The 27,937-nt window shown below is 35.6% G+C and overlaps 2 protein-coding genes across 5 annotated transcripts in view; both read left to right on the top strand.

Moving 5' to 3' along the window:
• The window catches only part of LOC308341918 (serine/threonine-protein kinase Sgk3), a 140,889-nt gene extending 138,086 nt beyond the window's left edge, over nt 1–2,803 (top strand). For all 4 annotated transcript variants that reach the window (XM_080802050.1, XM_080802051.1, XM_080802048.1 and 1 more), the window contains one exon: nt 995–2,803. In XM_080802050.1, coding sequence (XP_080658176.1) covers nt 995–1,165 — 171 coding nt within the window. In that variant the 3' untranslated portion in view covers nt 1,166–2,803. The remainder of the gene's footprint in view (nt 1–994) is intronic.
• A 4,688-nt stretch (nt 2,804–7,491) lies between these two features.
• On the top strand, nt 7,492–26,350 carry MCMDC2 (minichromosome maintenance domain containing 2; the record flags this gene model as incomplete). The annotated part of the gene is made up of 12 exons (XM_080802580.1): nt 7,492–7,585; nt 7,680–7,810; nt 7,879–7,938; nt 9,782–9,977; nt 10,824–10,946; nt 11,066–11,170; nt 14,112–14,237; nt 15,924–16,161; nt 19,355–19,560; nt 22,022–22,188; nt 22,903–23,082; nt 26,204–26,350. 12 exons carry the CDS (start codon nt 7,492–7,494, stop codon nt 26,348–26,350), a joined length of 1,773 nt encoding a protein of 590 aa, XP_080658706.1.
• Between the last annotated feature and the right edge of the window lie 1,587 nt (nt 26,351–27,937).

Genomic DNA, 27,937 nt, shown 5'->3' with positions numbered 1-27,937 from the left:
CCAGAATTCAAACCTTAGTCTTATTCTAAAGCCCGTTCTTCTGGGGTTACATGTAAGAATTTGATGACATTTTTTATATTACATAAATACAAATTCTAGCATTCTTCTTCCTCTGTAGAAGAATTTCTCATATTGGGGGATCTCACATTCTGGGTTTCCCTTGTCTGTGCTCTGCTGTTTGTAGCTTACTAGGCTAGCTGTATCCTTGGCTTGGAATATCTGCCCTGGATCCTTGTCTGTTCACCTCAGTTAGACTTGATGATGATGACCTAGACATGCTAAGAATTCCCTCCACCTTAGAGCACAGAGAACCTAGAGATTTAGGGATGAGTTCTAAGAGTGAGTCACCTGAATTTCTCTCTCAGTTTTTATTTGGGAATACATCGGAAGGGAAGAATTCGTTAGCTTGCATCAGATTTGTAAAAGAGGATGAAGAAGAACCGCTTCCATCAAGCAGCTGCCAGGCTTTACTTCCCAGCTTCCTGGCTTCTTTAGGTCTCTACAGCTATAAGGTGTCCTAGCTAAAGACTTAATGACCTCTGTAGCACAGTGTTGTTTGCAACCCCTTCATTTTCTTCTCAAAAGGCTTTACCTGCCTGGAGTACAGAAACTGGATGGGCAAGCATTTTATAGAACTCAAGTGAAAAGTGCCATCCTGAAAACCTACCTGGGCTTCTTTTCTAAACTTAAAGATGGTGCTGGGTAGAGAGAAAGGGGGTCAGTTGCAAGGCCTGAAGTTCAAATTGATATAGGTCAAGCTTCTGTTATGCTAGCCTTCCTCACCCTTGTCTCCCCCCACTTCCAACAAGAACTTTGCTGGAAGGATGGTAAACTCTGGAAAGGAAAAGCAGAAATTGTTTCAAAGAAATGGTGAAGTAGGAAGACATCTAAACTTGCCAGGAATAAATATATACATTCTTGAAGGGGTTTTAAGGAAAGACTAAATTAATGAAAAGCAAGCTAAGGTAATAATAACGTGCTTTTGATGTTTTAGGCAGGACCAGATGATATCAGGAACTTCGATGCAGCGTTTACAGAAGAAACAGTTCCATATTCTGTGTGTGTGTCTTCTGACTATTCTATAGTGAACGCCAGTGTGCTGGAAGCAGATGATGCCTTCGTTGGTTTCTCTTACGCACCTCCTTCAGAAGATTTATTTTTGTGAACAGTTTGCCATCCAGAAACCATTGAGCATTGAGACTGAAACTCTTCTTTGTGTGAATATATTCAAATATGTTTAACTAGTGCCTCATTTTTACATGTAATGTTAAAAACTATGAAAAATGTATTTTCTGCTGTATGCAAGAAAATAGGGCATTTCAAAGAGCTAAGTTTCGAATTAAAATTTGTATTGTTTATTAAGCTTATTTTTAAACTGAAATTTTAAAAGCTATTGTTCTCAGCATTACCTATTTTTAAAAAAACTTTTTTGCTAATGACTGTTTTCCCCCCCTGAGTTTACACTAACATCTACCCAAGACAGACTATTTTTCGACAGCCTGTTGCAGTTTGGTTAACATACATTAATGCCTTCCTCTCTACTTTGACCTTTGTTCTCAGATCAGAACTATGCAATTGGTATGTGGTTGTTTAAGAAGAAACCACATCTTTCCATGATAAGTCATTGTTTGACATAATCAGTTCTTGGTAGGATTAAAATGTAAAAGCATCGCTAACACATGGGCTGTGAATTAACACTTTGAGTACATGTTCATTCTGCAGATCAAATTAAGAAATAACAAAAGGACATCCACTGCTTTTGAAATACCAATTCAAATTTGTGAATTATTTTTTCTCTGGAAGAGAAGTAAAGGCTTGATAGTTAGAAAGTTTAGAGTATTCCCAAAGATCTGAAGAGTAATAAAATACTACTGGATTTTTTTTTAGGTGGTGCCAAAAATGAATGTCTCTGTGTCATGTATTTATATTACAAATACATTCTATTTATGTTCTTTCTGGTCTTTATGTTGTTAAGTAGGCCTGAATCTCGGCATTTGCTTTTGCAAACAGCTGTTCAAAACTGTTTCTAATTGGTTAATTGGTTAATGAGTGAAAAATACTGAGCCTTCTAAGAATTTTTACCTAATTGGGGATTGAAAGAATAGCAAATGTTTGGTCGGTATTAACATGTATTTTACAACAATGTAATAAAAGTTAAAAATCAGGCAGATGCAATGTCAGTATTTTTATTGTCCTAGAAAAAGTACAGGAAACTGACCTTAAAATCATACTAAAAACAAACTAACTGTGTACTTGTCATTACAAAAGAGAATACAGAAAAACTAAAAAATAATGCTTGTCTTGGAATTCTGCTTCTTAGAGACTTTTCAAGTCATGTAGGAAACATTGTGAAAGTATAGGGACCAAGTTTATATGCTTCAGGAACAAGCATTCTTTCCATGTATTTTCTCTTGTGAAAGAAATCACAAAAGCATTTCACACCAATAGCCTTTGGCTTAAAAATGTTCAGCAAAATGGGGGGTGGGGAGTGTGCTTTTGTTAGATTAATAATATTTGCATCCAATACACTGAATCTTCCTTCAGAGGTAAGACTTTAATAGCAACACTGTAAATATTTGGTTTATTTGGCACTACTGTAAGTTCTGCTTTTACACAAAGTTCTTTGCTTATAAAGCAAAATAAAAACTAGTTTCTTGTATAATTTTTTTTACTCAGTCACTCCTTAATTAAACTGCCAAAAATTCAAGTGCAATATTGTATATTTTTAAGGACAAATTTAAATATTATGCTGATGTTTATTGGATCACAAGAAATACAAATCTTATAGTATAATAAAACTAGCAAAAAGATTAAAAAGCATCTAATTCCTGTCATTATTTTAAATTTTGATGGTTTATAAAAGTCATTACAAAAATGAATTATTTGTGTGTGTGAGGGATAAATGTATAAAACTTTAAGTATTTGGACACACATAAAAATTAGATTATCTAGATTATCAGAGGCTGACATATTATTCAGGGAATAAACGTCTTCCAAGTTTCAAGTTTATTTTTTCTCTCATAGCATGCTGTCTTTTAGAAAAAAAAATGTGTGCCCTTTGAATAGTTGAACCATTTTGTGGCTATTTCCAAAATAAATTCAAAGGTCTAAATGAAGAATCCCTAACATTCTTCATGTTATCTCTTATTTTATTGTGTATGGTACAGTGAAGAACTTCCCAGCCATTGTTACATCATAGTACACACTAAAATTGACAAGTCTTGGGCATACCTGGGGGTGAGGTGCTAAATGATGTAGATAGAGACTGGAAGCAGTATCTCCATTCAAAATTTTTATATGCCAGAATAATTTTTGAACTTAGGATATTTACAGAGAGATCCAACAGACACTGTTTGGGTATAATTTTAGCAATGGTAAACATTTAAAAGGTGGCTCTGTTGTATATATTTTACCACAGTTAAAAGAAAAAAACAAAACCCTATACCCATTATTAGTCATTCTCCTATTCCCCTCAAGTCTAAGTAACTGCTAATCTACTTTCTGTACAGATTTGCCTATTCTAGGCATTTCCTATAAATGGAATCATACAATATTTGGTCTTTTATATCTGGCTTCTTTCACTTTGCATAGTGTTTTCAAGGCTCATCCATGTCGAAGCATGTATTAGTACCCATTCCTTTTTAAGGCCAAATAACATTCCATTGTAGGGATATACCACATTTTATTTTTCTAATTATCAGTTGGTTCCACTTTTTGGCTATGAACATTCATGTATAAGTTTTTGTGTGAACATACGTTTTTTGTTTGGGGTTTTTTTGTTTGTTTTTTTAAAGCTGGAAGGTCTTGCATTTATTACTGAACCAACCTACTGGCATAGTAAGAGAAAAATCATTTCCCTGATAAAACCTGTCTATTGGCCAGGTAGGAAGGATGTCTGCAGAGTGATAGGATAGAACACAGGATCTTCACGTAGCTTAATTATGTGGTGCCAATTAGGTGTGTCTTCTCCTGATGTGTGATGCCTTATACACCCAGCTCCGTTCTTCTCCAGTGCCTCCTCTTGGGAGTTGTACTTGATATTATTACCAGTTTTCATCCGAATCCACTGGGGAATGGGACGATTCTACTTTTGTTTCTTGGCCAGGATCGCCTGATTCTGAAAGTCTTGTGAGAAAACACGGCCAGAAACTGCCAGACCAGTTTGAACATATGTTTTAAATCCCCGCATTATATATGTATAATAGATAATGTGTGGCATGGACTTGCTGGATTATAAAGTAACTACACCTTTGAGGCAGTCCAAAATGTTTTCCAGCTTGATTACACCATTTTGCCTTCCCAGCAGGAGAGTTTTCAGTAAAATAAAAACAAAAACCAAGAAGACACTTTGCCTGTGAAAACAACAAAAAGCAAAGGTTTGTTTCTCTCCTTGTCCCTCTTCTTTGCCTTACAGTGAAGGTGCAACGTTGATTTAATCAAAAGAGGGAGGGGGAAGAGTCTGGGTGGGGCGGGGTCCCGGAAGCCAGCGCGCGACCAACGGCTGCAAGGTGTGCGCTTGCGTGCGAGTTCGCCTTCCGTGTTGGTCTGAAGGGAACGCTCGGTTGGCAGGCCTCAGTGTGTCGGGCTTCCTGGTCGCAGAGGCTGCGGATGGCGCGGTGGAAGAAGTTCTAGATCCCAGGGTGTGAGGTCAGATTCGCTTTTATCCGCTTTGTTTGTGAGGTGTCTTTCTGCGACAGGGTGAGAAGACACGACTCGCGCCTGTTCCAAGTGAACCGACACACTTGAATTCTTTAGAGTATGGGAACACTTGTAGAATTTTATCCCCGTTCTCTTATTTAATGCCTTTCCACAGGCTTCCATGTCGTGTCTCCCCTTTCCCTTTCTCAAAAGTGAATCTACTCCCAAGACCTCTGTTTTACACAGGACTCTGGAGCTTTATCTCTCGCCGCCTTTTCTTTCTTTCTTTCTTTCTTTCTTTTTCTTTTTCTTTTTTTTTTAACTGCCGGACTCCAAGAGCCCATCAGGGTTACGGTCTCACAAGTGAACTTTACATGATTTTCCTATGCTTCTCCGGAGTTCCATACTTCCATTAGAGCATCATCATCCACACACACCCATCCTGAACACATTCACAGTCTGGTCACCATGTCCAGCGTGAAAACTTTAAAAGTCTAGAATCCGTCCGCTCTCCTTCATTTCATTCCTAATGCCCTGGAGTGGGCCATATATCTCCTAGAGGACTATATCGGTAGCTAGAAACTGATTATGAACTCTTTCTTTATCCAACCCACCGTTTACACTGGCAGCAGGCATTATTACTAACATAAGATCTGACCATATTTTTCCCTGTTAAAAACTTTTTATGTTATGTTATGTTATGTTATGTTATGTTATGTTATGTTATGTGGGGGAGGGACAAACAGGGGGAACAGCAGAGAGAGAAAGCAGGAGAATCAGGCTCCCAGCTGTGCAGGGAACACGACATGGGGCTGGATTCCAGAATGCTGGGATCATGATGTGAGCCCAACCAAGGCAGACATTTAACCGACTGAGCCACCCAGGGGTCCCCCTTGTTAAAACCTCTGATGGCTTTTCTTTGCCTATCTATATAATCATCATGGACTTCAAACACATTAATAATCTGATTGAGACTCACCCAACCATTTCATTACCAATAGTCTTGCTTCATTCAGCCCCAGAAAACTTACGTTCAAATGAATCACAGATGTAATGTCCTGAACACAAAATACACTTTAAGATCATTGTACCTATGACCACTGAGAAACTCTGAACTTTCCCTCCTGTGTAATAGCAAAAAGAACAGTCTCAGTTAACTTTTATTTGGAAAGTAGCCTGAATACCAAGTGGTAAGCACATTGATTCAATAGTGTAGGTCTGAAAATTAGGATAACAAGGGGTTACCCTATCTTTGGAAAAATCCTCCTGTCTTTTCATCTCTTCCAGTTAGTGAAATCTTTATCAAATATCACCTTTAAAGTAGAATTCATTGCTTTTTCTCTTGACCTATTGTATTAAGTCAGAATGTCCTAAAACCGTAGAAAATATTATGACCCAACACAAGGATGATGTCATTTTGTGAACTATTTAATATATCCTGTTTCTTTTGTGCACCTTAGTACATTAATATTTTTTAAGATTTTATTTATTTATTTGACAGAGAGAGAGGTCACAAGTAGGCAGAGAGGCAGGCAGAGAGAGAGGTGGGAAGCAGGCTCCCTGCTGAGCAGAGAACCTGATGTGGGGCTCAATCCCAGGACCCTGAGACCATGATCTGAGCTGAATGCAGAGGCTTAACCCACAGATCCACCCAGGCACCCCAGTACATTAATATTTTTATAGCAAGTAAGTTGTAAGTTGTTTACGTATTTCTCATCCCTCACTGTACTCTTTGTGAACAAGAGAAATCATATTTTATTTATCTTTGTATCCCCATTGTCTAGGACAGTCTAATATCCAAGAAATAGTAAATGCCCAGTAAATATTTGATAATGAATAAATGTGATGGTAATCATTTCTGACTTCTCTAAATTGGCAGATCCTTGAAGGCAAGATCCAATTTTAATCATTTCATCCTTAACACCTAGTACAATTATTGATATACATTGTTTCCAATTACTGTTGGCTGTCTTTAAATGAAGAATATTTTATAAAAGATTTTATGTATTTATTTGTCAGAGGGGGGAGGGCACAAGTAGGCAGAGCAGTAGACAGAGGGAGAGGGAGAAGCAGGTTCCTCGCTGAGCAGGGAGCCTGATGTGGCACTCAATCTCAGGATCCTGAGATCATGACCCGAGCTGAAGGCAGATGCTTAACTGACTGAGCAACCCAGACGTCCCTTTAAATGACTTATACATATTCTGTTCTCATTACCAGGGTTTAATATTTTATGTTGGTCACTAATAGAAGATTTAAAGCCAGAAGAGCCCTTATCATCTAATACAACCCCTTTGTTTTCTACAGATGAAGGTAACTGAGCCAAGAGAGGTTAGGTGATTCCCCCACAGCGACTAGGAAAAGCTGGATCTAAAACTAAGTTTTCAGATTTTTTAGGTCAACTACATTTTACTTTGAATTTTTGAAACAACTTTTACCACTTTAATTTTTTAAGCAACCCTGCAAGGGGACCTCATGATGTAATATTATTTTCAACAAGCATTTTTTGGAAACACCTACTCTGTAAAGAGACAGTTGAGGCTCCTGTTCTTAGATTTGCAATCTTGTGGAGAATCTGCTGACCTACTATTGATAAAAAATGTTATTTGGAAAAAAAAGAAGTTTTGTTTCCTTTTGGGTAGGAATTTCAGTTGGAAATTTTACTTCATTTCATTTCACTCTCAATTTTAAGTTGAACAGTTTGTAAAGTTTTATTAGAGATTGTGAAGTGTAAATTCTAATTTATTTTATTTCCAGGTATTCTCATCTTTTTTGTGTGTTTCGTCATCCGTAGTCTTTACCAGCAACTGTGGTTTAACCAATTAGTAATAGAGAAGAATCACTAACTAGGAGAAAATGTCAAATTTGAAAATGAAAGAGGCAGCCCTTATCTACCTTGACAGAAGTGGAGGCCTCCAAAAGTTTATAGATGATTGCAAGTACTACAGTGGTATGTTCAGCAAAGGTGACTTTATATTTTAGAAACTTTAATATAAATTCTTATATGTTACTATCCTCATTTTTATATTTGTGTATTTTTACAGATTCAAAACAAAGTTATGCTGTCTATCGATTTAATATTTTAGTAAATCCCTCTGATATTGTTGAATTGGATGCTGAACTTGGAAATCACATTTTACACAAGCCTTTAAAAGCTGCTCAAGTTTTTCAATCAGTAAGTTAAAGAAATATAATTTCATGCCACATGGAATTTTTGGTAACTTTGTTTGTTTGAAATCACAGGTCTGTTTTACTGCTGTTAAGACTCTCTCATTAATTGGACAATTACAGACTGAAACTCAAGTAAGTTTTACTTAAATTTAACAAGAAAACTAGGATAAAAAGCTTTGAAGATTACTTGTAAATATTTTTGTATTCATATTTTTATTTTAAAAGATACTACATTTTTTCAAAGTTCAATAGAATATCTTAAATATACATCTTTACTTCCTGTATTGTCATTTATAACAGTGAACATTTTTATAATAAAACATTCTAAACATACCCCAAAATAAAGAGAATATGTATTATTCAGATCTAATAGTTTACAATATTTTGCCATTACCTGCATCATCCATTTTTTACCAAAATATTTTAAGACAAATCCCAGACATCTTAATGTCACTACTACAACCTTTAGTATCAACCTCTAAAAGTTGTGGACATTTTTCTTACACAACCACAATGCCATTATGACCCTTTACAAAATAACAATTTTTGGTATCCTCTAATATCCAGTCCATATTTAAATGTACCTATTTGGGCTCTCAAGAGTATTTCAGAATTGATTTGTTCAAATCAGGATCAAAACAAGGTCTATATATTATAATTGGTTATATCTCATTAAACCTCTTTTTTTTAGGGTTTTTTTTTTTATTTTAATAATCTCATTAAACCTCTTTTAATCTAGAGCAGTTTCCTCCCTCTTTCTTTTTATACCACTAAGTTTTTGAAGAAACTAGTTAATTGTCCTGTACAATGTTTGGATTTGTCTGATTATGTTCTTATGGTGTTTAACTTATTCCTCCATATGCCATATTTCTGGGAAATAGAAATTGGCTCTAAAAACTTGCTTAAATTCAGATTCAACTCATTTTGACAAGAATACATCATAGTTATTGTCATGTATTTCATACTGCACTGCATTAGGAGAAATAAACCGTTTTCCACTTTTAGTAACCCCACAATCAGTGGGTTCTGGTAATGTCAGTCTGACCTCTTCAGTATACACTATCCCATCAACTTTCACCTAATAGTTTTTGCAGCCACTGATGACAATTACCTAGAATCCATTATTTCATTAGAAGTTATAAAATTGTGATTTTTCTAATTTCAGCAGCCTTTTGAATTTATTAGCTGAAATTGTTCTATAACAGGAGTTTTCTCTCATCAACTGTTTGGTTACCCTAAAATACAGTTTGTACCTGAAGGGCAGAGTAAATGGTTGATTCTTTCCATTTATAAATTTTCAGAGAATAATGAACTGAAATCTGAGAGCCTCCAATGATGACCAGTACTTTTTTTGGTTTCATTTATCCCTTTTTTTTTTTTTGAGGAACTCATGAATTTAAAAATATATACAATATATTTCAATGAATCTTTGTCATTCTTCTTGATGTATATTATTGTGCTTTTGGTCCATTGGGAGTCCCATAAGGTTTGTGTTTATGTCCTTTTGACACATCCCATGTTTTAGTTTTTTGTAGCTACCTTGATTTCTGGCACAAAGTGATGCAACCATCTGGTATATTTTCCTTCCCAGACCTGTAGTCAGCCATTTCCCTTAAGCAGCCTGGGTTCTTTTTGGTGAAAAATAATATTTAAGAAATCACAATCTGGGTACTGGAAGGGTTCATTGCTATTGGATCCTCATTGTTTCATAGGTCTTTTCAGTGGATATAGCCAGGAAATTGCACTTTTAAGGAAAAATTCTTAGTTCATAATAATATTTGCAGTTAAAATGTAAGATTTAGGGGTTTGCATCTTTAATTTTATATTTAAATCTTTTGTCTTATGCTTAAATTTTGATTCCTGCTAACACTAACGAATTATTTACCTGATTTACTCCACAAATATACTTACTATAGTATAATGCAAGTCCAAATGAATCTGTAATTTTTTAATACCATTTTTACATTTCTATTAGATTAATATAGTGCTGAAGTTAACACATTTACCTCCTCTGCGAAGTTATATTCTTGATCTTTGTGAGTTTCCACTTGATTATGCATCTCAAAGATTTTATATGATGCAAGGAATTGTGATTGCAATGACAACTGTAACCAAGTATACACAAGGTGCAAGATTTCTTTGTTCAGATGAAGCATGCCCTCTTTCAAAAGGTAGATATAAAAATGTAAAATCAAAACATCAAGCAACTTATTGTTTAATCCTAAATCATGTTTACCATTAGTTTTATGAAACATGAAGTAGAAAGAATGGAATAAAACTTGATGTTTCATGTATACAAGTTTACTTTGCATAATCCTCAGGTGCATTCTTTTCTTTCCCTTCTCTCTCCTGCAATGTAAGAGGTGCTCTTGGATTTTTGAAGTGCTTCTTCTCATACGCTGTTCCATGACTGTTCGTGGTGTCTTCTCTCCCTGTAATGTCCTCTCTCAAACCTTTGGCTTATCTTCAGTTCAGTACTTCTCAGGACATCTTTTCTATTCATCTCCACTTCTCATTGGGTTGGATGTCATGCCTCCTCTCTTCTCTCAATCCTCTGAATGAATACCACATATTGAAATTATCTGTTTCTTATTGCTGCCTTTTGAAACTGTGTTTAAGGATCTATATCAAGAGTGCCTTGGGGCTCCTAAGTGGCTCAGTCGTTAAGCGTCTGCCTTCGGCTCAGGTCGTGATCCCAGGGTCCTGGGATTGAGAGCAGCCCCTCATCGGGCTCCCTGCTCATTGGGGAGCCTGCTTCTCCCTCTCCCACTCCCTCTGCTTGTATTCCCTTTCTCGATGTGTCTCTATCAAGTAAATAAATAAAATCTTAAAAAAACAAAAAGAGTGCCTTAGCATAGTGTCTGGCAAGAAATAGCCATGCAATAAATGTTAATTGACTGCTCTGAAACCACATGCAAAAGTGAATTAATTATACCTTGAATTAGAATAATTTTAAAGGATTGAAAACGGGTAGCTAAATCCAAAAGCAAATTTAGCTTACCTCTGTTTTCTTTCAGGATTTCAGTATATAAGAGTGCATGTGCCTGGTGCTACAGAATCTGCAACAGTAAGAAATGACTTTTTGTGTAATCTATGTTCATCTTCACTTCAAGAAGACAGAAAATTTAGAGTACTTGGTGGTAAAAATGCATTCATATTTTGTAATTACAAATTTTAAAATAGTATTTAATATCTTAATGTGGAAATTAGATTGAATGTATATTCAAATAACTAATTGTTTTTTGCTATTTGCCTTAAGATAAACAGATAGTTGAAATAATCACAGCAAAGGCACTTCATGCTTTTCGAGGATATTCTAAGAACCAGCCGTTTAGGTTTCAATCTCTTACAATTTTTCTAAGAGGTAAGTAAGTTTTGTGTGAACTAAAAACAAATTGCTGTAAAATATATAAAATATGTAATTGACTTGTTTATAGCTATATAGTATAAATGGTACTTCTATAGCTTAAGAATCATAGGTCTTATTTTGAGTGTCTCAAAGAGTCATATTTAGCTAATGTATCAGTTATTTATTGAGTCATACATCATTCACTTAAAAAAAATATTAGTGCCTGCTACGTCCCAAGCACTGTGCTAAGTTTCAGGGACAAAATTATTTATGGTAATGTTCTCCCATCATTTTATGTTGTGTCTTATGTAAACACTGGAGTTATTTTATTTATTTTTTAAAGATTTATTTATTTATTGAAAGAGAGAGAGAGTTTGCGAGCAGGGGGAGGGGCAGAGGGGAAGGAGACTCCCCACTGAGCAAGGAGACTGATATGGAGCTCAGTGTCCCCGACAAGGAGATCAGGACCTGAGCAGAAACCAAGAGTTTCCACCACTTAACTGATTGAGCCACTCAGGCACCCGTGGGATTATTTTATAATGTAAACTTCATGAAGATAAGGACTTAGTGTTTTTACTGCACATAGTAAAACCTCAATAAATATTTGCTTAAAATATGAATGAGCTGTGACATATGATTAACTGTTGAGAACTGCATGAGTAAAGACCTGTGAGCGGACAGAGTCTGCCATGGAGGAAATCATTATCGGTATTAATTACCCAGGGAAGGGTGAGTCTTCATTGAAAAGCCAGAACTGTGAAAATGAGGGTGGGGCTCAGGCTGTTTTCTTGGGCTGAAATTGAAGGAATTAAACTGTTTGGAAGGAGAGAACTTGGATGTCAGCCATGTATAGGAAACTCAAGATTTAGGGAAACAGAAATTCAAACAAGAACTCTTTCCACTGTGGCCTGACAAGGATGAGGCAGGCATGTAAGCAGAGATGATAATAGGTCATTTTTTAAAAAGATTTTATTTATTCATTTGACAGAGATCACAAGTAGGCAGAGAGGCAGGCAGAGAGAGAGAGGTGGAAGCAGGCTTAGCAGAGAGCCCGATGCAGGGCTGAATCCCAGGACCCTGAGATCATGACCTGAGGCGCAGGCAGAGGCTCAACCCACTGAGCCATCCAGGTGCCCCAATAATAAGTCATTTTTATATAGCAGTTACTGTGTGCCAGTCACTTTTACATATATTAACTCATTTAGGCACAACTGCATCAAGTAAGTTCTATTGTTACCTCAATTTTACAATTTGGAAACTGAGGCACAGAGAAGTAATTTGTCCAAAGTCACATAGCTAGTATGTAGCACAGCCATCATTCAAATTCAGGCATTCCAGCCTCAAAGTCTATGTTTTTAATTACTTAATTCTATTATATACTACATACAAACCGGATAATATAGAAGATAAGTGGCTCTCCAACTTTTATTTTGGTAGAAATCCCTTTCTTCAAATAAACTCTTACATAGAACCTAAATGAATTTTTAAAGATTAAATTAATTAAAAAAACAGGCCTTTTGGGATTGACATTAGAAGAAATAACCAGACTTCCCAGCCTCCTTACCTTTTTCTTGACTTTTCCTTGACCTCAAGATACATTTGCCAAACTCTGTAATTCCATGGAACAGTTGAGAAACAATTTGCTTTTATTTTCCCCTCATAATTCATTCTGTATCCTTCAGTTAATTGTTTTTGTTATTATTTGTTTGATCGGCTGACTGGTTTGTAGTTTTAATTTTCTCAATTCTTGCGCCTGATTCTTCCCTTCCAGTCTACAGGGTATACCAATAAGCTCTGTGGAACCAAAAAAAAGGGTGGGGGGGCGCCTGGGTGGCTCAGTCAGTTAAGTGTCTGCCTTCAGCTTAGGTCATGATCCCAGGGTCTGGGATGGAGTTCTGCATCAGGCTCCTTGCTCAGTGGGGACCCTGCTTCTTCCTCTGCCTACTGTTTCCCCTGCTTGTGCACACTCTCTCTCTGACAAATAAATGAAATCTTTAAAAAAAAAAAAAAAAGCCAGAGAGAGAGAAGGAAAAAAATGATTAAGATCACCTTTTGATCTTCTTCATGGAGAATGCTAATCCTGTTCCTCCTTTTAAGCCTTTCTTTCACAGCTTTATAACCAACCAGCTTCTAACTGTGTAATGGAGGATCAAGATTTTTAGTGTATGTTTGTAAAATAAATTTTGGGGGGGGGGTGCCTGGGTGGCTTAGTTGATTAAGCATCCAACTCTTGATTTTAACTCAGGTCTGAATCTTGGGGTCGTGAGGCTCAAGCCACTCATTGGGCTCCATGCTGGGCATGGAGACCACTGAAAACAATCAATCAACCAATTTTGAATTTGTGCAAAAGCATTGCCCAGTCTGTAGATGTGAGAAGGGAAACCTAGCATACTGCAAGAAGGTAGACTTTGGAGATTGCCAGATCTAGATGTGAATTTCAGTTCTGCTATGTACTGTTTGGCCTTGTACAATTTGCTTAACTTCTCAGTTTCTTCATATACAAAGCAGGAATAGCAATATCTAACAGTTTTCAATTAGATAGTAAATGTAAAAATACCTGCCTATATTGTAGGTAGTGACAGTACCTTTTAAAATTATTTTCTTCTCAAATTATTTATAAGGTCATTTTTTATTATCGTTTTTTATCATTTAATGCAAAGACATTTCATCTTAAATAGGATGATCCTGTTTTTCCTTTAATTGTCTTAGAGGAGACTGTCTTGTTGCTTCTTAAAATTAATTCATCATCGCCTGTAAAAATCAAAATTTACCAGCAATAAAATTGCCTCAATTTACATTACCAGTGTTACTCTATATAGAGATTACACACAAAAGTAAATGCTTTACAACTAACTTAACTACTAAATTCTTACTACCTTTAGGTATTTGAACCATATAAACATGTACAAGTTTCATTTAGTGAATACATATTTTCTTTTGTGTTTAATCATCTTAGATGAATCAGTGAGTAAAATGAATATAGGAAATGAGTATAAAATTATTGGAATTCCAACCTGTGTAAAAACTTCACAAACTGCTGTTTGTATAGAGGCAAATAGTATCATTTCTTGCAACCCAAAAGGTAAGGAAATTGTTAGTATCATATATTAACAAATATTTAAATTTAAGTCCATGTGTTCAGGAAATAAGTATTTGCTCAGGAAATAAGTATTGCTGGGCACTCTTCTAAGAACTTGGTGTATAGTTATAGTCAGGATAATCAAGGTTCTTACTCTTAAATCATATGGGAGACAGTCAGTAAACCTATAAACTAATCAACAAGACAATTTCAGATAATAAATGCTATGAAAGAAATAAAATGTGATAATGTAGAACCTTGCCCACAGGAAGGACTCCTTTTTTTGGCCTAAACTTTATTTTGATTTTTTCATAATTAACAATGAGAAAATTGTGTCCAAATGCGAAGAGTTAGACATTCATGAAAAGATTTTTCTACCCAACCTTTTATTTTCTAACTAAAGCAATGTTAAGCAACTTGTGGTCTGAGAAAAAAACCCAATACAATAGCATCCTTTTCCTCATCTGAGCTGAACCAATCAAGAATAAGATAACAGAGAAAGGCAGATGGGGGCCAAAATATACCTTTGTTACTGATAATTTCCTTTAACAACTCCAACATAAATAGGCTTGAAGTAAAAGTAGAGAGCAGACCTAGTCTTAACTTGCCACACAAATAATTAAAGTAGGAAAGATTAGTTAAATCTTGAATAAAGTTAGATTTTTTTTAATCTCTAGATAACCATCTGCAATAATAGAGGACCAAGTTGAATTTAAATGCAAGTGGATTCTAGATACCTCTGCTTGTCTTGAAGAGAAAAGCTTCTTAAAAGAATAAAAATATTGAAGAAAAGAAGCACAAATGGACAATAGATATTTTAATGATATTTTACATATTTTTTGCTGTGAAGTGTTTCCCGATTTATTGATTTGGTAGCAGAACATGACTTATATGTAGGTGAAAAAGTGTGCTTTCTCATGCTGCACTATAGAATTAGGCAGATTTAACCATCCAAATGTGGCAGGAGCTACACTAAAGTAGGTCTCCCTTGGTCCATGGTCATGGATGAATAGAAGAAATCATTGGTCTGTGATGGCAGCCCCCAAGAGGAAGGAGAAAAGGACTGGGTTATGCGTGCACAGCTATTCCTCCTAATGATCAGCTGGAATAAATAACTCATTTTTTTTTTTTTTTTAGGAGCCGGATAGAGTAAGAGAGTGGGGACGATCTAGAATGTTACAGTATAGTACAGTACAGTGCTTTCTAAGTAGTAGAGAGTAAATCTTCCTTTTTAACAGCACCTTTCAAATAATTCCCATTCTGCTGTTTAGCCCTCACTAAAGGTGGTTATTATTTTAAACATAGAAATATAGAAGCAAACACTGTAATACAGGAGCCCCCTGATCTGGCTTTGTTCATCTAGGTCTTAAAAGGAAAAGAATGAGGGATTTGCTTGCCCCCATCACAGCCAGTCTATGTGGACACATGGGGTAACTGCTTCCTTTTATTATATTCCCTGGGATGAAATTGAGAGACCAGAGTGACCTCTAATCAGAGTTTAATATAATTTGTTATATATATATATAATAACTTAACATTATCATAAGAATTTGAATATGGTATTACTAGAAGAACTATAATTTGATAATATTTTTGATAAATGGAATTAGAGATCTATAATGTCATTTTCTTGTTTTAAAACCCTTTTAATATATGTGTTTAAATATATGTGTTAATATTTACTTCCAGTTCCCTCAGGAATTAGCGACAATTTCAGGTATCTTCTCTCTTTGACTATCAGCTCATGCTGGAAATTTACAGCAATTCTTGCCAATATCTTTGCATCACAAATTGTTCCTCCTGGGACTTACAATTTACTCAAGCTCTGTTTGCTGATGAGTCTAGTACAGACAAGAGACCGTAACAAGGAACTGAAAGATTGCCTGGATATTTTAATTATAACAAGTGATACTCTACTTGTAGACAGGTAAAATATGTGATATGAATGTTTTCAAAGTATAAATTGGTCACGGATTTGCATAACTCCTTTCCATGAGCATTATTACAAAACAAATATTTAGAATTCAACTGGGCACTATAAATATTTAAATAAACTTTTATTAATAAATTTCAAAACTTTAAAAACAGGAATTGATAAATTGGATATTTGCTTTCAATATTTTGAGAATCTAACCACGCAGAATTTCACCAGTTTCCCCACTCAGACCTTTACAAATAAATGCATCCTTCACAGGCTTCCTTTTCCCTCATTCCCTGTTTCAATGTTCTATTTTTTTATTTGCTTTCATTTTAAAATAATCTTCCCCCCAAGAGCCAACAAGCCAACGGGCCATTGTCTTATTTTTCTCCAAGATTCCATTAAATAATACTGATGCACTATATACAAATAAGTCTGTGAAAAGTGCCAAAATTACTGTTTTGGAACTATCACCCTAACTTTGGAATACACTTCTATTCAGCATTTTGGGGCTCTCCACTAGGAAGTACCATTTTTAAAATCAGTTAAATGTTCAAAAGCTAGGGATAAACTTCTTATATTAATACCTTGGATGCATTTGTAAAGCAAAAACAAATTCATAGAATGAATTTAAAATTTAAAAAATGCAAATTTAGCTTAATTGGACAGATGATGTTTTGCTAAACTCAAATTAAAATTAAATTGCAATGTAAATGTGGTACTAACTGCTACAGATTGCACCAATTTAATCTTCCACTGATGAGCATTTGAGTATTTGTTTCCTCACAACCTCACCAACACTAGGTATTATCAAACTTTTAAATTTAGCCATCGAATGGGTGGAAAATGGTATTTTATTTTAATTTGCATTTTTTTAATTGGAAGTAAGTTTTAGCATCATCCTAAACACTTCTATTATTTTTCTATGAACCTCTATTGTCCTGTTTTCTATTAAGTTGTTTATTCCTAAATGATTTGTGGTATCTCTTGTAAATTAAGGCCTTTGTCTCTTTTCCTGTTTGTCATTAACCTCTGGCTTTTCCTGTGGTATTTGGGGTGGCGTGAGAGATTTGGGGGCGTTGTTTCATTTTTTAGTTAAAATTTATATATAGTGAATTAATCAGCTCTTAAGTATATACCCTAATAAGTTTTGACAAGTGCATACATTGTGATAACTAGCACCGAAATAAGACACAGAACATTTCCATCACCCCAGAAAGTTCTTTCACTTAGTTCCTATTTCCACAGGTGATTTCTGTCACCGTAGGTTAATTTTCCTGTTCTCGAACTTCATAAAAATAAAATCATATAATGCATACAAAGCATATTCTTTTGGGCATAGTCTCTTCCTCTACATGTTTTTGAGATTCACCCAGTTGTATATGTTAGTAGTTCATTGTTTTTATTGATGGGTAGTATTCCATTATATGAATGTACCAAAATTTGTTTATCCATTCTCCTAGTGATGAACATTGATTGGGTTTTGCACGTTTTGACTGTTATAAATGAAGCCACTGTAAACATTCCTATACAGGTCTTTTTGTGGACATATGTTTTCATTATCTTGAATAAATACCTAGGAGTAGAATTGCTATGTCATTAGGTAGATATATATTTAACTTTATAAGAAACTGTCAAACAGGGGCACCTGGGTGGCTCAGTGGGTTAAAGCCTCTGCCTTTGGCTCAGGTCATGATCCCAGGGTCCTGGAATCAAGCCCCGCATGGTTGGGGGGGGGGGGTCTCTGCTCAGCAGGGAGCCTGCTTCCTCCTCTCTGCCTGCTTCTCTGCTTACTTGTGATCTCTGTCAAATAAATAAAATCTCTAAAAAAAAAAAAAAAAGAAAGAAATCTTTACCTACTCTAAGGTCATGGAGATGTTCTTTTATATTTTCTCCTAGAAGCATTACAGTTCTAGCTTTTACATTAGATCTGTTATCCATCATATGTTAATTTTTGTATATGTTGTGAAGTAGGAGTCAAAGTTGATGTTTTTTCCTATACATTTATACAGTTTTTCCATACCATTTGTTGAAAAGACTTTCCTTTCCTCATTGAATTGTTTTGACACCATTGTTGAGAATGAATTGAACTGGGTATAAACTAGATATAAAATTGAACTGAGCAGATATCTGTTTGGAGCCCATCATGGAGCTTGAGCCCGTGACCCTGAGATTAAGACCAGAGCCAAGATCAAGAGTCGGATGCTTAACCAACTGATCCACCCAAGCACCCCACTTGGTGGGAGAATTTTAGAAGAAATATTTATGACTTTGGTTCACCCCTGGAATGGTTTGGGGTGGGGCTTGACATTGGAATTTTAAAAATATCCCCAGGTGATTTTAATGTGAGGTAGGGTTGAAAACTGCTTTATAGGCTTGCATAAGTTTCTTTCTAAATCTCATTCCCCCATTTTATATATCTTCAAACTAACATCCGAATTCCTTAGAAGGCATATATACTAGAAATTTTACAGCATCTACCTATCCATATTTAAAGAATACTACTTCATCCTCTTTTGCACTGGATGTCTGTGTCAGCTCATCATAGTTGATTGCACCAGCAAGCTATGATTTCTGTGGGAAGGTTTTGGAAGCTAAGATAATCATAATCCTTCCTTAGAATTTAAATTTGAGAAATGAAGAGGCTGAGGAAATTGGCAAAGAGGTTAGAAAACAGATGTATGTACAGTTACCACAATACATAGGCATCAGGGATAGTCATTATGGGCTACTGTCAAGCCTAAATGTGAAAATTCTGAATAAACAAAAGAAAGCAATCCATAAGGAGGAAGGCCAGTTCAAATGACGTCTCTCTGTAGCTTTCTCTGACTGCCTTGTGGGAAGAAATAATACTCTCCTATGGATATTCTCACGAAAACATTGTGTTTTAGTTTTTTGTTTATGTCTCTCTAGGCTGTGAACTTTCCAAGTTAAGGACCATGTCTTATATATATTTTTATCCCTAGAAAAGGTGCTCATTAGGGGTACCTGCCTGGCTCAGTCAGTAGAGCATGCAGCTCTTGATCTTGGGGTTTTGAGTCTGAGCCCCATGTTTGGCATAGAGATTACTTAAAAATAAAATCTAAAAAAAATGTTCATAAAGCACTGACTCAAACTAAATTTAATTGTGTAGCTGTTACACATTATCACTTCTGAAAATCAAACCTTGAATAATAGTAATGAGTAATTTATTTTTTCCTAGGCTTTTGAATTTTAGTATAAACCTTGTGCCCCGTGGTATACGTCATCCGGTCTCTACTGAAATTTTTCCTACTCTATCCAGGAATAAGTATGGAACTGGAGCAGTTAGCATTCAGGCTGGCAGTGCTTTGCTAGCTAAAGGTGGTATCTGTTTTATAGGAGACTTGGCATCACACAAAAAGGATAAACTAGAACAGCTTCAATCAGGTAAATAATATTTTTTTCTAATTAATTTTTACCTGTTTAACTTATAGTCTCACCAGTGTCAAGGAGATACTTAACTGTTAAGATTATATTGTACACATTTTAGGAATTGAGCAATCATATTAAATGACACTTCTCATTTTACCTTCATAAATAAAAAGAGAGGAATTTAATATGCAAATATACTGTTTTAGCTTTTGCTCTCAGTTATGCTAATATGTGAGTTTGTATTGGCCCAGATTTCTTTTCTTGTATTATTGTTTTAGCTAGAACTTCCACTCTGATGCCGAAAAACAGTGGTAAAAAGAGACCTCCTTGTCTTGTTCCTCATCTTAGTAGGAGAGTTTTGAGTTTGTCACCATTAAATATGATGTTAGCTGTAGGTTTTTTTGTAGATGTTCCTTTCCAAGTTGAAGGAGTTCCCCTCCATGGTGAAGTACACATAACATAAAATTTATGATTTTAACCATTTTTAAATACACAATTCAGTGTCATTAAGCACATCCACAGTGTTATATATAATCCTTACCAGTCTCCATTTCTAGAACTTTTCATAATTCCTAACAGAAATTCTGTTTCCAGTGACACCTGAGTGACTCAAGTTGGTTAAGTGGCTGCCTTCAGCTTAGGTCATGATCCCAGGGTCCTGGGATCAAGTCCTGCATCTGGCTCCTTGCTCAGCGGGAAGCCTGCTTCTTCCTCTTCCTGCTGCTCCCTCTGCTTGTGCTCTCTGTCTCTCAACCTGTCTCTCTGACAAATAAATAAAATCTTTAAAAAAAAAAAAAAAAAAGAAACTCTGTACGTTATACAGTAACTCCCTGTTCTTCCCTACCTCCAGCCCCTGGTAACCTCCATTCTACTTTCTCTTTGCATGAATTTGTCTATTCGAGAATCCCTTTTCTTACTGTTGAAGAAGATTCCATTTTATATATATATACCACTTTTTTAAAAAAATTCATTCGTTTGTTGAGGGACACTTAGGTTGTATCTATCTTTCAGCTATTGTGAATAATGTTGCTCTGAACATTGGAGTCCAGGTATCTGTTTGAGTCCCTACTTTCAACTCTTGGGTGTATACCTAGAAATGGAATTGCTGGATCATAAGTTAATTCTATGTTTAACCTAATGAGGAACCACCAAACTGTTTTCCACAGTGGGTATGCAATTTTAAATTCCCACCAGTAAAGGATGAAGATTCTAATTTCTCCACATCAGTCCTGTTACATTTCATAACTAATAAAATATTTTTTTTAAAGACTTTATTTATTTGCCAGAGAGAGAGAGAGAGAGAGTACACACAAGCAGGCCGAGAGGCAGGCAGAGGCAGCGAGAGAAGCAGGTTCCCTGACGAGCAAGGAGCCCGATGCGGGACTCGATCCCAGGACCCTGGGATCATGACCTGAGCCGAAGGCAGCGGCTTAACCAACTGAGCCACCCAGGCGTCCCAATAAAATATTTTTAAAGGAAAAAACTTTATATATTATTATACTTACCAGCAGCTTTTCCCTTGTGTTTAAGGATCCCGGATTTTTAGACTACACTGGGCCCACATACTAAGTAGCTGGCCTTGGCTACTGGAATAGCAAAAATTAAAAAGATTGACAACAAATATTATCAAGGATGTGGAAAAACGGGAATTCCTAAATATTGTTGATGAGAATATAACATAGTACAACCATTTTGAAAACTGCTCTGGCAGTTTCTGTAGAGTTAAAAATACATATTTACCTTATGACCCAAAAGAAAGATAAATATAAACAGAAGACTCTGTTATCATGAATGAGGAGAAGACTAATTTGAGAACTATTTGGAAGATAGAATCCTAGGAATTGGATTAAATCCATAGATTGAATGATTACAAGGGGTGAAGGAAGGATAGAAAGGAGATTATGTTGCTTCTACATTTTTAATTTGGGTTTTAAGTAGTTTGATAGTGATATCCCTAATTGTGAGTAATCCACACAAAGTCATTTGAGGAAGAGAATGATGAATTTGGTTTGAACATGTTGGATTTGAGATGTATTTTCCCCAAGTCATTGTAGTTTATATTTTCTCTTCAGTCTTATGCTCTTTCACTCTTACATACAAGTCCTGCTTTATTTTTTTCCACATAAAAGAACATTGCTTAATTTCAGAACCCCCTTGTAAGCATGACCTATATAATCAGTCTCTCAACCTTCTACCTATTTCACCCAGATACTCACCATAATTCCAGCTACATGGCTTAGACTGTTGTTCTCATCAAGTCATGGGACGCATAAACACGCGAATATTTTTCTTGTCTTGTTCTTTTTATGGCAGATCCTCTAATTTAACCATATCTTGCAAAACAACCAAATTTACTTGTGTCTTTACTGTCCAACATTTATAGTGTAAAATTCTATATAATAATATTTGTTATTAATTTGTAGATATATAGGCCTAAATGAACTAAATAATAAATAGGTAATGTCTTTTGACTTAGTTGTAGAAAGCAGAAACATCACAGTATACATTCCAGGAAAGAAGTTTGGGGATGGTGTTAATCAACAAATGACTTTTCCAGTTCAGTGCAGTTTTTGGTCTTTTATTGATATGGATTCATCTTCAAGGAAAAATATGCAGAAAACAAACACTCTAATTGGTCAGATGGTAAGGTATATGTATATTTTATTTTTAGAATGTTCAGGGAATTTAACTAGATTTTAATCTCAATTTTTTGTTGTTCTTAATGTTTTGTTATTAACCCGTGTCTATCTTTAATCAGGTAGTAGAACTAAATAATGATATGATTGTTTGAAATTTTTCATTTTTTTAGTCATGCAAAGCAGGTGTCTGTTTACTAGAAATTATTATTTGAATAGGCAGTAGAGTAGGCTTTAATGAATCATGTGTAAGAAAATAATAAAGAGCATTCAAAAACTTGGTCATATTAAGGGTGCCTGGGTGGTTCAGTTGATTAAGAGACTGCCTTTGGCTCAGGTCATGATCCTGAAGTCATAGGATCGAGTCCTGCATGGGCTCCCAGCTCCACAGGGAGTCTGCTTCTCCCTCTGACCTTCTCCCCTCTCATGCTTTCTCTCTCTCTCTATTTCTCTCTCAAATAAATACATAAAATCTTAAAAAAAAAAAACTTGGTCATATTAAGTTCCCATGCTACTCAGGAATCACTTTAAATAACAATTAATAATAACAAATACTAAAATAAAAAAAAATAGTTACATAGTTAATATAATAAAATATAATAATATAAATATATTAATAATTTAAATAATTATAAACAGTATTTAATTTATAATTATTTCTAAAGTGTTTGTGGAAATGCCAGCGTTTAATGTTTGTCTTTTACATTTTCATTTGGTGTAGGATTGCAGTTTGATTCCAGCTAATCTCCTAGAGGCATTTGGATTATTGATTAAGTGCAATGAATCATCTCCTTGCTCTCCACTTCTTTCTACTGTGCAACATACTTTAAAGAAAGCCATTGATCCTGAAGGGCAGCTTTATGTAGCTTCTAAGAAGTTCACAACTGAAGATTTTGAAAAGGTACAAGCAGAAGAAATGAGTACCAAGCATATTTGTGCTAATGTTTCTCAATTGAAATAGAACTCACTTGAGCAGTTTTCTTTATTTAGATTTCTTTTATTCCAAGTCCCTTTCAGCTTTTAAATACTTTAAGGACATTGTATAGAAAATATTTAGTACTATAATTAAATAAAAAACTGTTTAAGCACCATAAATATTAAAATGTTGAGTTAATTGTTTGTACCACTGTCCCAATAGCTTTAAAAAATCTTAATAAAAAGAAAACCCAATAGAATCTTTCTGTGGAAAATTATGATGAGAGGCTGTATAGGTTTATAGTTATTTTCATTTTACAGACTATTCAAAGGGATTTACTTTATATAAATGCCTTCAGAGTTCTGACTTTAGAGAATACGTGTCATAACTCACTAACCCATTTCAGTGTCCTGCCATGAAAACATGTGCAGCGTGTTCAGAGAACCTGAGAGTAGATGATGTAAATTAGCAATGATTTTTATAGCTATTAAAGGAACACAAGTATTTACAAGTGATGCTCTTTTAATATTAACTATTCAGAATTTTAGTCACTGTAGAGTTAAAGTACCTGGATAGGATAGATAAAGGGCAGGGAATACTGGGAGTGGGAATCGATGAGTCATTAGAATTTTTTTTTCTCACCTGCCTTCCTTGTAGGCAGATTGCGTGGGTAAAAGGAAAAGTGAGGTGGTCTTAAAACTGAATTATGAGCATTGTTTATTCACAAAGCTTGAAACAGAAAAATAATATTTATGATACATTAGGTATTTTGTTTTATTTATTTACTTATATTTGGGAGAGGAGCAGGGGGAGAGAGAGAACCTTTTTTTTTTTTTTTTAAGATTTTATTTATTTATTTGACAGAGAGAAAGAGAAAGCACAAGCAGGGGGAACAGCAGGCAGAGGGAGAGGGAGAAGCAGGGTCCCTACAGAGCAGAGCATCTGATGTGGGGCTTGATCCCAGGACCCTGAGATGAGGACCTGAGCCAAAGGCAGATACTTAACCGACTGCACCACCCAGGCGCCCCAAGACAGAATCCTAAACAGGCTCCATGGGTTGGGGCTTCATCTGATAACCCTGAGGTCATGACCTGAACCGAAACCAAGAGTCGGGTGCTTAACAGACTGAGCCACCCAGGCACCCCTGTTTGTTTTAATATATAAGAAAAAGGTAGTTAGTCTCTAGGAATTTGGGTGCTAAATATATAGACATACTAATGACCCAAAGAAATTTTTGCCCAGTTTTTCTCTGAAAAACAAACAAAAAACCCCTTGGGCTTTTTAATTAAGTTTTTACTGAATACTTTATACATATGAGCCTACTTCTGTTCTTTTATAGTCTCACAGAAAAATAAATCTTTAAATAGTTTGTCATTTAAATGAGATAAAAACGAGATACAAGAAACCATTAGGAGACAGCTTAAGTGCTAAACTGGGTGGTGCTAACTCTAAGTACTCTAAGTATTTTAGGAATTCAGGAAGGAAGATGTCAAGTAGAATGCAAGAGTTGGGAAGACTCAAGGAAGTGAGACTTTAGTTGATCCTTAAGAAAAAGTAAGAGTTAGATGACAGGAAGGATGGACATTCTAAACAGGAATGAAAGAAGGAGCAAAGACAAAAGTAGAAATGAATATACCTGGAAAACTATGAGAAGACTTAGTTGACTGGAACAAAAATTAAGAGTCATTGGGATTAGGATTTGGCAAATTCACAATAAGCCATAAAGCTCAGGCAAAAAAAAAAAAAAATTATAGTTGATTCATCAGACTGTAGAGAACAGTTGGACTTTACTAAGCCCGTGAAAGAGCAAAAATGATTTCTCCAAAAGATAAATCTGTCCATTATACGAAACAGATTGGGTGGAGTGTGTCACAGCCTGGGCTCTCCAGGAGGCTGACCGAGATGAGTTTAGAGTGCCATTGTTTACTCAGGAGTGCTCTTCTAGCTCTTCTATTAATACCTGTGGAAGGGAGGAGGAAGCAGGATTGGGCAGAGAAAGGAGTCAAGCTGTGTTGCAGGCCCAAAGATAAACCTACACTGAGCTCTGGAGGTAAAGAGACCCACCAGCGATTGCTTTGCTCTGGACAGAAATAGACTTTTTTGGTAGCACTTGCCCCACTTCTACCTCAGTCATTTGATATGGGCTGTCCTGAGGCATTCCCTAAAGAGGCTGACACCTGGAGGCCAATGCTGACAGTACTCTCAGGAGCTGGGAGCAAATCCTTTCCTGAAGGGAGAGACAGCTGGCACATTTCTGTGACTCCATGGGGTGAAAGCTAGAGAGGGCTACTGGTATTATTAATAATATTATTATCCAGTTCGGAAGGTCTAGAGGGAACTGTGAAGTATAAGGAGAATAAAGAAGACAGAACATATCAGTACAGGACATATCTAGATCCTTTAAAAAGTTGTATTTAAAATATATTATAGTTAATAGTAACCTTAATATGATTAAATTTTCCTTTTGATTCTGCATTGAAAAAGCCGAAAGCAAACAAGATGGTGAAAAGTCTGGACATGATGTCACGGACTAAGGACTTAAGGGACTGGGAATTCTCAGGAAAAAAAGGCACAAAGCTCAGAGAAGACAGTGGTAGTCATAATGTTGAAGGCTTGTTCTGTCCTGGAAGGCCCACCTTCATAGTGGTTAACACAGTGCCTCCCACATTAGTAGTGTTCAGCTGGAGGGAGGGCAGGTAGCTCTAGGGCTCATGAGAGGAAGTTTTAAGGAAGAAAATTGTCAAAGAATTAAAGCTATTCAAAGGGAAATGAGGTGCTGGGGGAAGCCTCTCCCACTGAAAGGATCTAAGTGAGCCTTTTATTCCACTGGAAGCAAAGACCTGATCCTCATTGAAATACATTGCATAGAACATTTCTGTGCTAAGAGGGAGGAAGAGATTATTCTGGCTAAACTTTAACAGTATTTACAAGACTATTTATAAGACTATGAGTTTAAATGCTCAGTGACTTTGGGGATGGCCCCAGATATTTAACCAACTTTGATTTAAATAAAATATACAAACTTTGGATATTTGTAATATAGATTTTATAATAAAGTTTAGAAATTTCTTTTTTCTTAAGTTTGAATTTTTCACACTTAATTTAGCTGCTGGCTTTTGCAAAGAATTTGAATGTAGAATTCAGTTTGGAGGCAGAAAGAATGATTCATGGCTATTATCTAGCAAGTCGAAGGATCAGAACAGATTCTATAAGTGGATCAAAACTGTCAGCATCTGCATTAAAATACTTGTAGGTATTCAATCTAAAATTTTAAAGCCAGTATTGACTTTTAAATGGAGTGTTTAATTAACTTATTTATGTTTTACTTCTTTCTTTCTTTGATTGCTAGTTGTTTGGTTTATAATTTACCTTATTTCAAAAGGTTTTAAGGTGATATAACAATTCCTTTTGTTATATGGTTACATCATTTGAATGCCCAATACTTGTTTTCATGAAAGTATTTTTTTATTGGAATCTCTGTATGAACTGGGTTTAAGTAAAGTACACTGATTTCAAATGCAAATGATTGTTTTTTAAAATGTGGCTTTTTTATGTTCAGGTACTTTTTAGTTGAGCCTAGAAAAAATTCTTTTTCTTTTTATTTTTTAACAATTTTATTTATTTGGCAGAGAGAGAGAGCGAGCGAGGGAGCACAAGTAGGCAGAGCAGCAGGCAGAGGGAGAGGGAAAAGCAGGCTCTCTGCTGAGCAGGAAGCCCAATGCCAGGCTCCATCCCAGGACCCTGGAATCAAGACCTTAGCCAAAAGCAGCTGCTTAACCAACTGAGCCACCGAGGCACTCTGAAAAAATTCGTTTTAAGTACACTGCTCCCTGTACTTTTAAATACTTTAAAAGACTCATCTATTATTGTTCTTAGAGAAGTCATTTTATTTTATTTTATTTTTTAAAGATTTTATTTATTTATTTGACGGACAGAGATCACAAGAAGGCAGGGAGGCAGGCAGGGAGGAGGAAGCAGGTTCCCTGCTGAGAGCCCCGCCTGATGAGCCTATGAGACAAAGGCAGGGGCTTGAACCCAGTGAGCCACCCAGGTGCCCCAAGAAGTCATTTTAAAAAACTAATTTTTATAAAAGTTAAGTATGGACACAGTAAAAGAAAAGTCCGAAATAATGAGTACGGTGTCCAGCTAACTCTACCCATTGCTGTCCCAATCTCTAGAGAGATAATCACTGTTAACAGTTTTTTGTGTTCTTCCAAAAATTATCCATTCAAATACTAGCAGGTACAAACATATGTAATTTAAATATATGGTGTATATTAAATACATACATTATTTGAATATGTTACATATTTTTAGATGAATATGTTACTTAAACATATTATATGTATAGATGGTTCCTGACTTAAGATGGTTTTATGATTTTTCAACTTCATAGTTGTGTGTGAAAGTGGTGTGAAATGTACACATTCAATAGAAATCATACTTTGAATTTAGAATTTCTTTTTCCCAGCTAGCAATATGCAGTAGGATACTCTCTCCTACTGGGCAGCGACAGTTGGGCTGCAGTTCTTAGTCAGCTATGAGATTAAAAGGGTAAACAAATGGTACACAGACAACCATTCTGTATCCTTACAGCCACTCTATGGTTCACTTTCAGTGCAGTATTCAGTAAATTATGTGAGATAGTCAACATTTTGTTATAAAGTTGGCTTTGTTTAGATGATTTTACCCAACTGTAGGCTAATGTAAGTGTTTTCAGAATGTCTAGGGTAAGCTATGTTTGGTAGGTTAGGTGTATTAAATGCATTTTTGACTTGTGATATTTTCAGTTTACAGTGGGTTTATTGGGATGTAAACCCATTATAAGTTGAGAAAGATC

The sequence above is a fragment of the Martes martes genome (assembly GCF_963455335.1).
Source record: "Martes martes genome assembly, chromosome: 4".
NCBI classification, from domain to species: Eukaryota; Metazoa; Chordata; class Mammalia; order Carnivora; family Mustelidae; genus Martes; species Martes martes.
Note: the sequence above shows the minus strand (reverse complement) of the source record. Positions and strands in the feature narration are given on the sequence as shown.